This window comes from Mus musculus, chromosome 16, assembly GCF_000001635.26.
Source record: "Mus musculus strain C57BL/6J chromosome 16, GRCm38.p6 C57BL/6J".
Taxonomy (NCBI): domain Eukaryota; kingdom Metazoa; phylum Chordata; class Mammalia; order Rodentia; family Muridae; genus Mus; species Mus musculus.
Genome location: NC_000082.6, coordinates 62,914,021 through 62,929,625, shown reverse-complemented (window position 1 = coordinate 62,929,625; position 15,605 = coordinate 62,914,021). Strand labels below are relative to the sequence as shown.

The following is a 15,605-nucleotide window of genomic DNA, read 5'->3' as shown; positions in this document are numbered from 1 at the left end:
ACCAGCACAATCAACAGTCACCTGCTATTCTTTATCACCTAGCACACATAGCAGGAGAAAAGTTACACCCCGCAGTGATCTACACAATGCTCAGCAGGCTAAAGATACTCAGTATGTGTTTACTCTTGCTCCCCTACCGTTTCTGAGCCCCACTCTACAGCCAACATAACCATTCACCAAGGATTTCCGATTTCCAGGCTTTCAGCTGGAGTTCTACTATGCTGCGTGAAGACTTGAGGCTTTAGGCTATGAGTTGTTTAAATAAAGAAATTGCTCATATATTTTAAAAATATGTATCATTTTATTATGTTTCATGTGATGCAAAATATCTACAATAAAATAAAATCCAATTTCTCCAATGGCAACGAAGCGTCTGATGCACCCCTGAAACGATCAATCCAGGAAGAACAGCAAAGCGGCCAGCCACTTGCAATGCACTATCATCAAATATTGGACAATCTTACCTCTGTAACTTCTTTCATTACAAAGATAGAACATGTAACTTTATCCAGCATCTCTATTATTATTATCATTTTGTTAAAAATCTACTCTACTTTCCATCACTTTTTTAACTTTAACAATCACATTCAAGCCACCTATAGTAATTAAAACCCAATATGAAAGACAACTATGAACTTCTTGATGGCTTCACCCTCCTTCCCACCATTAAGGATGGCCGCCATTCTGACTCTGACCTTGTGTGCTCTCAGCAGCTTAGGTTGAGTGATCTGTCCACCCAATGTTCACACCTCTTACAGCATAACCTGATGTCTCTGATAGAAACCTGATTGAGACAACATTCATGTGCTGCTCCCGTGGAAAATCTGCCCTTGTTCTATATTTCAGTGAAGGTGTTGGCTCAAGTGGAAAGCCAGGTAAAAGAAAAATGAAGCCTAAAGGAGCTACGCGCCTCAGTCAAAGGAAATACTTTGAAATAGAGCTTCGAGACCTTCCATTCAATTCACCTGTGATATGCTATCAGCTCTGCCACTTTCACAGACAAAAAACAACAACAAAAATACAGTGTTTCCCTGCAACTGTTAGCATTTAGTCACGTGGACTTTTGTTTGGGTTTAAACTGATTCGTCTTCTGAGAAAAACAGGACATTTAAATACTAGTTCCATGATGATAAGTCTTACTTTTAAAAGAAAACAAAACAATACAAAACAAAACAAAAAAACAAAAAAAGCAGTGTCATTTATAGGAAATAAATTGAAATTTAAGTGTTTCATGTGTTTCATTATTTAATTTCTAGACAGCAATGAGTGCAAGACTTTTCAAAAATGTGATTTATATAACAAAAATCTGAAGGACAAAGTACCACGTCATATTTAAACATTGCACGTCACAGGTAACACCTGCCAGCTGGTGATAGGAATGTGAGCATAATTACAACGAGAAAAGAGATATTAGAAGAACAGGAAACAGAGTCTAAAAATTCTTCTGGATCTTCCTCACTGACGGGCACGAGTGAGCTCTAATGTCCTTATGTTTAGAAATGGCTTCATCCAGGTCCAACTGCACCCCATTGATGTTCACTTCCATGCAGCCACTGTAAAAGGCATTCACTGGTGTGGCACTGAAGGAAATATCTGTGGAAACAGTGTCTGACCATTAGTTCAATACTTCAGCATCTTATTTGTTTCTGGTTAGAAGACTTACTCAGACATCACAATTCCAAACAAATTCCTACAGGAAAAATTGATAATGTGGTTCTGTTCAGAAAACAGGCTATGCTGGGCATGGAGCTCCGCACATCGTGAGTTCTTCATTGCCAACCAAACTGAAGGAAAATGTTCACACTTAGAGAGGAGAAAAGAGCATGTGCTTATGATATTCCACATTTACTATAAAATAATACATGTTGGTTTCTCTTTAAACTTGAGCAACATTTCTGGGTGGTTAGATCACCTCTTCTACTGGAAATTGTAGTGTCTTAGAAATCCTTTTTAAATGTCGTGACAAACACACCTTTGTATACTTTCTGGAATAAAAACTGGTTTTTATATTTCCTAAGAAATAGTTCCTGGCTGAGCATAAAAGCAAATCATAATAAGGGACTGTTTTTATGTGACAATACTGCCCTACAAAACCGCCTGTTGGATTGTACCTCAGTGAGTCATTTGAGACCATCGGTGCCTTTGGGCTTTGTTGCATTGGACTCTTGTCACCAAGATTTGTGCTTGTTGTTTATGTCACTTCCTTGTCTCCTAAGAACTAGAGTCCAAGACACCTTCCTCTCTTTTGGCATTTTCTTCCTCATGGATCTGAATTACAGTGGACACTCTCTTGTGCTTCCTTCTCAAAGCACATTATGCCAAAAGTAGTTAAAAATCTCTACCTTAAGCTTTCCAAAATAGTGACAAACATCTGTATCTAGGAGCTAATGCGTAGTTTAGGAATCCTCTTTTAGTCTGGCTAATGTCACTGACATTATATATACACCATTTTAACCACAATGCCATTACTCATTATGACACTAATTTACCCTCAGAGTATATATAATAGCTAAATATTAATTATAAACAAAAATTAGCTTTTTAAAAAAATCTTTAAACTCAATTTTCTCTTGATTTTCATTTATCAAAAGGAATTTATACATGATTAATTTGTATATAAGCAATTTATTCAAGCACTGGTGGTGCACAACTTTTAGGTATATGTTCTTAATTGATGAGTTAAATATGGAGTAAGCAAACATTGGATTAGTGATAAATAAATTCAACATGTGTTTATCCTTTTCTTTGGTATAGATCACCAAATGCAGCAACAGTCTCACATTACCATTAAAGTTACACACATTGATACGATGCTAATATAACCCTCTAAAACAAGTGTAAAGGGTATTTGAAGCATGTCTTCACTTTTAATGCTTATTACTAAAATTCTGTGTTTTTAAGATATTACCAATTTGACCAGGCATGTAGTATATTCCTTTAATCCCAGAACTCACAGGTAGGTAGATCTCTGACTTCAAGGCCGATCTGGTCTACATAGTGAGTTCCAGGACATCCAGACCTATATACAAGATATTTGATTCAACACATCTTGGTAGAACTGAAGAAAAGTACCTGGGATGCCACCCAGGTAAGTGGCCACGGTTCTTTTCATTGCTTTGTCCAAGACGGCGAGTTGCCTTTGAAGATCTTTAGAGTAAATGACATCTTTTCTAAGTGGGGTCCACAGTTCCAGTCCATTTCTGTTAACATTGCATTTCAGTTGGGATTGCTGATCCGAGCACAGAGATACCGCCTCCAATCGAGCCACCACTGAATTTTCAACAAATACCACAATATCCTAAACAGTAGAGCAAAGACTTCATATAAACAATACTGAGGGCAAAGCCACTTAGGAAAGACTCTGTACTTTTGACATTCAAACCTAAACTTCACAAAATGATAGAGTCTCTACATTTAAATGTAAAGTTGCTTAAATTTTTAACAATTAATTTTCAAACATTCATTAGTTTTATAAGCTCCAGGTTTAATTAAGATGCAATGTATACTGATTTCTGAAGATTGAGTTACATCAACTGAGTTGTGTGGCCAAATAGAAGAAAGAAACACAATGTGGCTAAGTTGTATTTATGCCTCCATGTCTCCCTAATTTCAAAAAGTTACATATGAAAAAGGAAGAGTGAACTCTGAGTTGAGGAAATTTTGAGTGCTTTCATATATATCAAAGCAGAAAAGCTCCCCTGTACCATCCATATAAGTGCACAGACCAAGGACAATGTGGGGAAAGAGGCCTGCAAAAGAGACCGGCATTGTAAGCAACACTTATAGTAGGCAGCTGAAGAGTCTCAAACAAGAGAAGTGTTTTATTTTGCTGGAATTTTCAAAATATTCAACTTTTAGGAGTGACCCCCTCTACTAACTCATAGTCATAAAGAGGAAATAGAAAATTAAACCAAAATAGAACGAGATGCTATGATGCTTCCCATACAGTAAGTGTAGTCTAAAATGGCCTCTCAGGTTAAGATATTTACAGTGAGGGGAAAAGTCTATACTTTCTGACTACAGATTATTTAAGGAAATCTTAACTTTACAAATATTCATCTCCTTAACTCATTAATAGAGAAAACTAAGTCAGGCATGTGGTGAATTCCTTTAATCCCTGCTACCTATAATGAGAATACACTTCTCACTGTAACTCTTACCCAGAGAGAATATATGGAATTATTGTGGAATAAATTAAACAATTTCTGCAATTGAGAGGCAGAAAGTAAGTGGATTTCTGTGAGTCTGTGGCCAGCCTGATCTACATAATGAGTTCCAGGTTAGCCAGGAATACATAGAAAGACTGGTGGGGTGGGGTCTAGTGGAGATTGTTACTCAACAGAAACTCACAAATTACACTTTAATTTTCAAAATGAATCCACTGTTTTTGTTGATTACAGAGTAAACAAGGAATCCAATCTTGGCATAAATTTAAGCTGTTTACAAAAAGTCGCTGCAATGCATACATACAAGACACAAGCAGGAAACTATTCGCTATTAGCACTACTAGAAACTGAGATAGCATAGATCTCCCGAGAAAGTTTGTTTTTCTTTGTATCAAAGACTCTCCTTTTCTTCCTAATTCCAAACTGGAGTTAGCAAAAAGGACATCAAGTAAGATAGTTTCAGTTTCTCTTCTTTTTCTGATGTACTCACAGGGTAAAAGATTAACACGTGCAAAGAACAAGCAATTACAACTGCACAGCTGCAAGTGGAGTGTTCTAACAACCTTATTTTGGGTGCACATGAATTTCCATACTCCTTCACAGGTTCTGTGTATGGGCAGAGTTAGTTCTATGCACTTTTGTCATGTCTCCAAGCAGCTTGTGTATGAGTGAGTCTGCCTAACCGAAGCTCCAGACGCCAAGGTTTCTCAGTACTCCAATATATTCCTACTCCTTGGAAATCAGTCAACAAGTAGGGAAATTAAAGAGGTTCATCTAGGTTGGAAATAAGGTTACCTGAGACGTTCCAGAGCGAGAATCCACCAAGGACAAGGCAAAGGGCACTGTGCCCCCAGAAACCAAAGCCAGCATGACTCCAGTGCCAGTGGAAGGGCGGATATTCAAGGTCACATTCATTTGCCAACCCTCTGCATTAGTTACATTATCTATTCAAAATGATAAACAAAGTGGGACAGAAAAAAATTGTTGCAGTTACAATTGAGACAATAATAATTATTAATTAGTATAATCTGTGATAAAGAGTATTCCACACTTGCCATTTTCTCTTTAACAACTTTTCATCTCAAGCAAATTCACCAATGTTCAGACCTCAGAGCGGTCAGACCTTATAGCACAGATTTAGAAGGAAGTTGAATAGATTTCCTGTATTCTTTCTAAGAGAAAAATAGGGGTACAGAAGTCTTCGCACCCCGCCATCACTAATTCTACAGCAATGGAAACAAAAAAATGTGTTCCATGTACAGGGAGAGGTAGATAGGCTTAGAGAAATACCATGAAGTCCACAGTTAGTTTTTAAATTAGGTTGGGAACCTTAGCTCTGTGATAGTCTTGTTTTAATATTTTAATCTTTTGAATGACGTGGCTAGTTATCTACCAAAGTGGAGTGCAGGCCATCGGACATATGTGTCATTAGCATGGCTTTGTTTTTCAAAGAAGACAATAAATATTCACTGACTTTGTGTTTTCAAAGTACAGTCATGTACCATGTAGTGATAATCTGGCTAATAATGGATACAGATATAAGCCTGTTCTGTGATGTTCACCAAAGGATGAAACTGCTCATTGATACTGTGATGGTTAGCTTTAATCATCACCTTGACATAACCTATAATCAACTAGGAAAAAATTCTTAGTGAGGGAATGTCTATGTTGGATTGGCCCCTGGGCATGTCTGTGGAGGACAGACTGTCTTAAATTAATTGATGCAGGAAGATCCAGTCCACTACAGGTGGCAGCATTCCCTAGCCAGGTGGCCCTAAACTGTATAGCAGTGGATATGTTGAGCTGAGCATAAACAAATAAGCAAGTACCACACATGCGTTCTTTTCTCTCTACTCTTGAATATGGATGGAATGAGCTGTTTCAAGTTCCTGCCTCTGTGACTTCCCTACTATGACCTGGCACTGAAAGCTGAAAGAAAACCCTTTCTCCTCTAAGTTGCTTTTGGAAGTGAAACAAGGAGAGACACATTTTTCAGGACATAGTCACACATTAAAGTTCACAAATAACTATCTAAATTAACCTCAAGTACTTTTAAAAAATTAGTTTATAATATTAAGTCTTCCTCATTTACTGTGAAGAAATAAATACATAACAAATTCCATATATTACTTAGGTATACTCCATATACTTCGAAAGGGTATAAACAAGGGAATGATTTTCTTTTGGCTAAATATTCTTCCATTTAGCTACATATAATGAGAATACACTTCTCATTGTGACTCTTGCCCAGGATGAATATATGGAATTATTGGGAAATGAATTAAACAAAGTATTATATATTGAAATAAATGTGAAAATGTGTGGAAGTTATAACATTAAACATTACTTATGAAGTAAGTTGGTTTCAAATTATCCACAAAATAACTTAAGAAAGTAATTTTTAGCTACAATGTAACTTATTTAAATTTCTTTTTCTGGAAAATTTTCTTTAGCAAATCTGGTTCTGGGAAGGGGACCTCCAGGGATCATGTCTGCTTTCCTTTTTCCCTGGAAGCCCAAATAAGAAAGTTGGAAGTCAGAACGCACAGAAAGCCTCAGAGTTACAGTTAATGGCAGTTAAAGTCCTACTCATGCAGGTGAGTCTGAAATGAAATAGAGGAACTGCCTACCTATCCCCGGGGCATCAGGAAGGATAACGCTCTATTCAAATTGCAATAATACAAAGAAAACTCAATCAACATCACTATTAAGATTAAAAATAAATTGGATTCTTCTTAGCAAGATTTCTAGCATTGGAGAATGGGCGATTTGACCTCTAGTGAGCAGCGTCTAGTTGGAAGTTGCTGAGTTCTCCCTTATTGCCCTCCCTGCCTTGAACAAGAGGTGTACCACGCCAATGGCCTGCCAGACTAAGCTTATGCCAGCACTCGCTTTTTCAAACAGTCCATAGACACGGTTTAGGATAATTACACAACAACTGAAGGGAATTGCTCAGCTCTGGATAGAAAGCCTCTCCTGCCAGGACTGTTTTGCTACACAGCCCTCTGTGAATGACCCTCTGGATGACCCTGTAATGATTTCCACTTAGACCAGAGAAGGGGCACTGACCCTGGACCGCCTAGCCGGAAAAACTTAGAAGGCGAATATTAAAAGAGCCAAACGCAGTGATTGGTGGGGAAGGCACCTACTGTGGCTGTAAACGCAGCCTGTTTGGCTCACTGCACTACTTCCTCTGGGGTTGAAACACAAGGACTAACAAAAGGCTTTTTTTTCTGAAGTGATCTTTTCTTGTCTACTTTTACCAGCGTGAGCTGAGCTGGTAATATGAATAAAGAAGCACAACAAACAACATCAGGGCTGACAGGTAGACATTGCTGAACTGCAGGGGCCACAAGAACAATGGAAGAGTTGACAGCAGGCTTTGCTGGAAGAGCCACAAGGCAAGCAGCTGCTTGACAGCTGAAAAGTAGCTGAACAGTTAGAGTAGCCAGAGGAGGAACAGGAAATGACAGAAGCAGAGAGGCAGAGAACTAAGGATGAAAAACTAAAGGTTGTAAAGAGCCAGAAAAGAAGCCCTGCAGGCTGTGGTTTCTTGGAAAAGTTATAAAAACTGTAACACCTTTAGGGACACAGGGTCTCAGATAGCCCAGAGCCAGGAACTGTAACATCAGCTGCTGTTACCGGTTGTGGGATTGAGGAATTGCTGGGCTGTGATTACAGAACTAAGGATCCTAGTTCTTAAAGCTTGCAGAAGAGCTGCAACGCCAAAGGGTGCTACCCGTGGTCGCTCTCTCTGCCATCATTTACTATTATCCAACATTAGAGGACGAAAAGCTGCCCAGGATCAGGGCCCGAGGAGCTTTTCATTGCTCACTCTTGATTTCTACGCAGGTAGAGCAAAGATCTCAGTCTGTTGCTCACAGGATATGCCCCCACCGCTACCCCCACCCCCACCCCCACCCCCCAACTCGTACCTGCTTTATCCGAAGTAAAAGCTGATCAACCCATCCACTCACCACTGCCCAGTCTGATTCAGATATTCTGTATAAGTTTAGATTCCTAATTTGCACAAAAGGATCTAAACAGGGATTACAGGCAAGAATCTTCCCGACACCAATAGACCTATCCCTGTGTTCCCGGGGCAGCTGCCTGGCTCACTGATGGTCAGAACTGCACCTTGCATCCCGCTGGAGCAGATATCCTGACAACACAGCAGTGCCTGTACCTCTTAGTGTCCAGACTCTGATCTACTGTTTTGGACCTAAGAATCGGATTAGGTCGCACAGGTAATCACTACTAATACATGAAAACGAATTCAACTTAAGTAGGAATTAGGAAAGTAGTATTTAAAACTATAAAACTTAAATTTGATCAGATTGGGAAACTTATTTTAAGCACGAGCTTTCTGCTTTTGGTAAGTTTTGCAATTAATAATCTTTAGAAGAAAATGCAGTAAGTCATGCATGAATAATATATGTGCAAGATCTTTGACAGAGAAGATCTAGTTCTAAGATTCTCTCATACAAACCAAGTGCCGGATGTGCACTCAGAGATGCTCACAGCAGGTTATTTGTAAAGATATACACAGACTTCACTAGGACCCCAATCTAACGAGACTTTCGACTCTACTTACAGAAATAAAAATCAATAAATAAAGGCATAAATAAATAAAAATCAATCTCCAGTAAAGCACTCCCAAACCAAACAAAACTTAAATTGTATTAGCACACTTTCCAAAGCTATTGAAAAATAATATGCGAAGCTAGGTGATATGTTTTAAAAAGCAATTTATCTGGCTCAGAGTTGAAGAGGCTGGACATCTAAATAGCATGATGGCGGCTCTTGTGAGGCTTGGAGCAGATGGAAGGTCTATTACATAGGGAAAGACCTCAGGAAGGGAATGAATCTAGGGAACAGATTCATGAAAGGCTCTGCTCTATTATAAAAGCCAGTAATAATTCACTAACAACTCAATAAATTCTCAATAAATTGAGCAATACCCCTCCATAAACAAAGGGCAGGTGTGCCTATTTCCAGACACAAGCAGTATTCACGTAAGTCTCTACTATTGCATGTAAAATAGCCACCTCTAATCCAAAACATGACAGGACACACAAAGACACATGAGAAAACAAAACACAATAAGGAAACAAGATGATTAAGCTCACATGAACACAGATGCTGCAAAAAAAAAAAATAGATAGATAGATAGATAGATAGACAGATGGATAAAAAATTTTAAAACGAAATAAGTTTATAATTATGAGTATGTCAAAGGCTCAGAGTGAGCTATACAACATATGTAAATATATAGGCAATTTCATCAGAGCCAGGAATTTTAACACAGATCAATGAAAATGATAGAAATGAAAACCAGTGCCTTCTATGCCGTGATTAGTGAATTCAAACCAACTGCAAAAGCGGTGAACTTGCGTTTCCAGTTGTGTGACTTTGTGAGGTCATGTTATGGATCTTACCTTTTAATGTAATAAAGTAAATTGCTCTTTTCCTGTGGGGGAAAAAAAGCAAAAACAAAACAAAACAAAAAACATAAAAAAAAAACTGGTCAACTGAATCGACCCTCAATGAACCAGGCTATAAGCCAGTAAATGTTACATAATAATAAGCATATTAACAGTCCATAGAGTTTCCCCTACAATACCTGAAAATTTTATAAGTATTTAACCACACAAGTAAGACAAGGCCTGTCATAGCAACTAGTCACTGGGCAATGCTAACAGAATAAATCATTGCAGTTTGTCAAGGGATGTATTTAATGATCAATGAGAAAAAAGAAACACAGCAGGATTCACTTACTGTAGTCTATGCTGAACTGAGCAATTCCGGAACCAGGGTAGTAGGAGCCCTTCTCCACATTGAGGAAGCAGTGTTTATTTTGTTTTCCTTCAATTATTTCCTTGGCACCTAAAGCTCCTTGTTTCATCAGATTCCAGCCTCGTATACATCCATCCAGACGAGGATTAATCTAACGCAACAAGATAGAAGTCAGGGAGTATATTTTATACATGTGCAGAAGTGGAAAATGGCTTTAATTGATTCTCTGTATAGGTTGCATTTGGATGGAAACCCCTTTTTTGATATCTTATTAAAATACTTTTAAGTGGATCTAATTCTTTCCTTTCTGATAGATAGTACTTGTCAGTAAACTGAGACTATGCCACTGCAGGCCTGCAGTTGGGTCCTGATGATACTTACAGTCTAAGGTCCTATCTGCTTCTCAACTTCAGCCCGATTCAACCCTAGTTTCTCTCTGTGTTTCTGGCCCTGGGCTCTAAGCTGCTTCCTGTCTCTTTTTGTGTGTGCATTTGCAATATAGGTTAAAGTGGCCCAGGAAGATTCTAATCTTCTTCAGGAACAAAGTTCTTTAGGCTTCGCCAACGCATCCAGGCAGGTTCAAGATGCGTGGTAGCCATTTTACAAATGGTTGGTTCTTTTTGAATAATTTGCTTTCTCATTAAAGTACCGTAATCTATCAATTTCAAAAGTCTGGAATATTCATCCTGGCATAGTTTAGCTAATCCAATTTAGTGCTACATAGAAATCCATTAAAAGTTAAAGCAACCTGCAAGTTGTGAAGAAAGAAGGGTAGATAGATATAAAGTAGTAAATACTTAAATTATATCAACCAGTTCCTCTGGCATGACTGTGAATGCAAGTGGCATTTTAAAACTCTTCAAAGATAGTGATTAATTTCTTGAACTCTATTCAATGGTTATTTTAGAAGCATTGTATTCAGAACATTGTATTTATCTGCTATAACTAATACTTCTTATAATGTGTTCAATCCACCCTATGTGTTTGCTACCCATAACCACCAAATTTATGTCTTAAAATAAACCTAAGAAAGATGTTTGGCTTCTACACGTGTGTGTGTGTGTGTGTGTGTGTGTGTGTGTGTGTGTGTGTGTGTGTGATTAAGTGTATCTTTTTGTACCCTCAATGGCTGAGTGTACAATATTATAATGAACACTGAGCTGACAACTTGAGAATTTAACATACCCGCTGCTTAATGAGCAATGCAGCAATTTAAATGGACACAAAACCACAAGGCTCATTTTCTTATTTCCTTTCTATAACTTCAGTGGTCTAAGGTTCTTTACCACATTCAATACAAGTTGTCACCCTTGGTATGCTTAGCCAAATGACTTTGCATCAAGTGTCATGAAAACACATCTTTGAACCAATGGCAGGTAAAGGGATCCACCCAAGAAGAGAGGAGCAAACGACACAGTTACCGGTTTAATGAGTGCGCTTTCCACCTTCCGAGGTAAGCCTGCGAAGTATATTTTGGTGTCCAGAAATCCATCGGTAGGCTTAAAAAGGCTGCCAAGTTTATTAATATTCATCACGGCCTCCTTAGCTATTTTAATGCTAACACTGTCGTCTAATTCTTCCACAGACACCTACAATTAGAAAGGCAAAGCAAGAGTCAATGCAGGGCCATGTGACCTACTGGACTGAAAAGAAATATCATAGTATTCCATTAAGTAATTTTATATAACAATTAATTTAATATAATTTCTAATTTGTTCAAACTCACTTGGACAGCATAATTGTGATACCTGTGATAAAAACACATTTTAAGGTGATAGAATTTGATCTCAAATTAAAATCACATCTCACTTTTTAAAAAACTAACATTCTTAATTACATGCAATAAAGTAAACAATTTCAAAAAGAAACGTGAACCTCTTTACCCAAGAAAAATTTTAAGTACTTTTATTTTGCAACTGGTGCACTGTACATACAGAATCAATGAATAATTTTGTAATATAAATCATAAGAAATCAGTAATGTCCAGCATTCTGAGTATCATACACAAATTGTATTTTTTTTCAAAATAGAAAACTAGTCCTTAAAAAAAATCAAATGCTTGTTTCCGTTCATTTTCCTGGCTGTCTGGATTTCTCTCCTGTTTTCACACATATATGGGAGATGTCTAGAAAGTCCCAGAGACCTTGAATATGACAGTGGGGGATGAAAATGCCCAACTGTGGGCATGGGGGACCTGAGGAGACCACCTCCAGTAGATAGACAGGACCCCCAGTGGAGGGATGGGAACAGCAACCCACCTTCAAATATTTTGACCCAATACTGGTCCTGTCTAAAAGCAATGCAGGGACAAAAATGGAGGAGAGACTGAAGGCAAGGTCATCCAGTGACTGGGCTAACATGGGATCTACCCCATGGGCAGGCACAAAACACTGACACTATTACTGATGCTATGATGTGCTTGCAGTCAGGAGCCTAGCATGGCTGTCTTCTGAGAGGCTCTACCCAGCAGCTGATTGAGACAGATGCAGATACTTAAAAGCCAACCATTGGACTGAGGTCGGGGACCCCTATGGGAGAATCAGAGAAAGAATTGAAGGAACTAAAGGAAATGACAACCCCATAGGAAGAACAATAGTATCAACTAACCGGAACCCCTGGGAGCTCTCAGAGACTAAACCACCAACCAAAAAGCATACATGGGCCCTGGCAACCGTGGCCCCTGAGACATATGTAGCAGAGAACTGTGTTATCTAGTCTCAGTGGGAGAGGATGTGCCTAATCCTGTAAAGACTTGATGCCCCAGGGAAGGTGGATGCCCAGTGGTTGGGGGGGAAGCACTGTCTCAGAGGAAAAAGGGACGGGAGATAAGGTGAAGAACTCTGAGAGAGAGGACGTAGAGGGGAGCAACATGAAGAATGTAAATAAATAAAATAATTTTTAAAAAAAATCAAGTGCTTGATTTGTAAGAAGGTTGGAAGTGACAGTAAGCATGAATAATCATTCCAGTCTGAGGATGGCCACTGCGATTGCTTCACGTAAGAATACGGCACTCATGATGCAAAGGCTTACTAATCAATAACAGAAAGCGAAGCATAGCAGGTAGACACAGTAAAATGTAAACGAGTCCTCATTCCCTTTGCCTTGTATTGATTTCTTGGGAATTAATTGCTAGCCACTTGAGTCCTGTAGCTGAAACATTCGGTTTTTGAAGTGTGTAAACCACCTCAATATTTTCAAGATGTAGTTTTGCATTTCCATGTCTTTAAAAAGAAGTTGGGCTATTATTCAAGACACATGCTTCTAATTCCTGGACCTGCACACGTGACCCCTGTGAGTAGAAATTTGCATACAGAAGCTGGGCCCACTCGCAACTCAAGTTAGATGCTGCTTCTATCACGTTACTGAAATGAATAGCAAATTAAAAACACAAACAGAATTTTAAATGAAGATGTACAAGAAAAAATGTCCCCAGAAAGTGTCCACTGTCCCCCATCCATGACGAGCACTCCAACCAAAGCCACAGTCTTCTTTGCTCTGGGGACCTACAATGCTCTCCCAACCTCCACCCTAATCTGCACTGACTAGTTTCCAAAAAGCCATCAGATTTTGATCAGAATCATTCTGTCACTATTCAAAACTATCATAAAATGCAAATCTTCACTCCCCAGAGACCTTTGCCCAGGTGGTCATATTATAGACCTCAGTTTTGACTTTATTTTTTTTTTTTAAACTCTTCTTCTCTTCCATTCCTGCAATTTGTCAGACATCCCGAACACATCCTCCCCCCCCCACCCCACCCCCCCGAGACTGGGAATCTGCCTTTTACATTGCACAGAATCATTTTAGGATCTCACTCATATTTTTCTTGGCTTGCTCTCTCCAGCCACTTCCCAGCGGTAACTTTCTCAGGTCAGCCCCACGGATTTCACAAGCTCACTGATTATGTGCACACTCAGTGTCACACCCTTGCCTCATCTTGCTTTCCTCTTTCTTCACAACATCAATAAGTACTTGACATAACGTATCTATAGTCTGCTGCTCAGTGTTACAACGTAAGCTTCATGTGAACAATGACTGCTTCATACATCCTTGTAGGCTTACTGGGAAGATTACCTATTAGCAAATGTAGGGCTCAATAAATATCCATTGAATGAGTTACAATACCAGTGTTGGGAGCACACAAAATCACTTATCAATCAACATTATTTCCTTACGTTTTCGCCATGATAATTGTTTAATCTCTACACCACCTAAGTACTACTACATATATATATGCTTCATAAAACAATTCAGGGTTGTGTTGTCTTTAAAATACATTTTGAAAATCTGAACTAGTTTAAAACTAAGGAAGCAAATGCCATGGGACAAGTGTTCGGTTTATAGACTGATTTAAATGAATGCTTTTCAGTTAAGGTGACACACAAACATGAGGGTCTGGGTTGGTTTCCCTAACACTGCTGGTTACAATGATGATCACCAATCATTCCAGGGTGAGGAGGCAGGGACAGGCAGATGCCTGGGGCTTGATGACCAGTTAGTCTCGCCAGATCAGTGAGTTCCAAGTGAGAGATCCCTATCTCAAAAAATAAAGTACAAAGCAAGAAGGCACCAGACTTGGGGTTAAGCACATACACACAGGTAGGCTAATATTCATGCACATGAACACACACACAAACACAGGCACACACACAAACACAGGCACACACATGCACACACGCACTCACTCACTCACATATTGTATAAGTCTTATCTAGGGAGATTTAAAGTAAAGCATGGGGCTGGTGAGATGGCTCAGTGGGTAAGAGCACCCGACTGCTCTTCCGAAGGCCAGGAGTTCAAATCCCAGCAACCACATGGTGGCTCACAACCATCCCTAACGAGATCTGACTCCCTCTTCTGGAGTGTCTGAAGACAGTTACAGTGTACTTACATAGAATAAATAAATAAATCAAAAAAAAAAAAAGTAAAGCATGAACATATCACTCAATACTAGTCTAACAGTGACCATAAGTACTGAATATAAAACATGGAACTGAAGCTGCTTCCGGTCTTCTATATGCGGGCCACCAAGAGCCCCACATTGAAGGTGGAGACGCTTGAAAGAGCAGCAGAATGCGAAAGAAGCTGTGGTTCTCCCGCACTTCTCCCCACTGCCAAAAGGGAGTGATCTTTTCTCCAAGAAAAGTCCCACTTTTAGTTAAACTGATTAAAAAGATTAACTCAATTGTTAATAGAAAAGAAATTGATGATATTATATGGAAATGTTAAAGTCCTCTGGTTACTAAATCTCCTAAGTATAATGCTGTTTGTTCAACACTGGCTACTTAACTGTATACATAGACATAAAACTGACTTAACCTCCTGGTGCTAGTACTATCTGCACTTCTTTAGTTTAAAAATTCTCATGACAACTGGGGGTTTTCTTTGATTATGCATGTCTTTATATTAACTATACCTGCTAATGATTCCTGACCTAAAGGGGAGACCCCATAATTCACCCAAAAAACAGCTACTAAAAAAAGAGTAAAAAATTTAAAAACAGAGCAGTTCAAATATATAACATGGAATTTCTCAAATCACTACCAAGACTAATCATGTGTGGAATGCATTGGTTGACCCAATGTATTTTGGTTTGCTCCCACTTGACAATCAGATTATAATTTTACAAAAAAGTGCATCCAA

The 15,605-nt window shown here is 38.8% G+C and overlaps 1 protein-coding gene across 2 annotated transcripts in view; it reads right to left on the bottom strand.

The window, feature by feature from the left end:
* Window positions 1-279: 279 nt before the first annotated feature.
* The window catches only part of Pros1 (protein S (alpha)), a 75,040-nt gene continuing 59,714 nt past the window's right edge, over window positions 280-15,605 (bottom strand). Inside the window, exons 9-13 of one of the 2 annotated variants that reach the window (XM_011245843.3) lie at window positions 11,384-11,551; window positions 9,945-10,113; window positions 4,962-5,110; window positions 3,073-3,298; window positions 280-1,593 (exon numbers count right to left, since the gene is read on the bottom strand). In XM_011245843.3, the coding sequence (XP_011244145.1) occupies window positions 1,433-1,593; window positions 3,073-3,298; window positions 4,962-5,110; window positions 9,945-10,113; window positions 11,384-11,551 (873 nt within the window). In that variant the 3' untranslated portion in view covers window positions 280-1,432. The remainder of the gene's footprint in view (window positions 1,594-3,072; window positions 3,299-4,961; window positions 5,111-9,944; window positions 10,114-11,383; window positions 11,552-15,605) is intronic. The other variant, NM_011173.3, reaches the window with a different exon arrangement.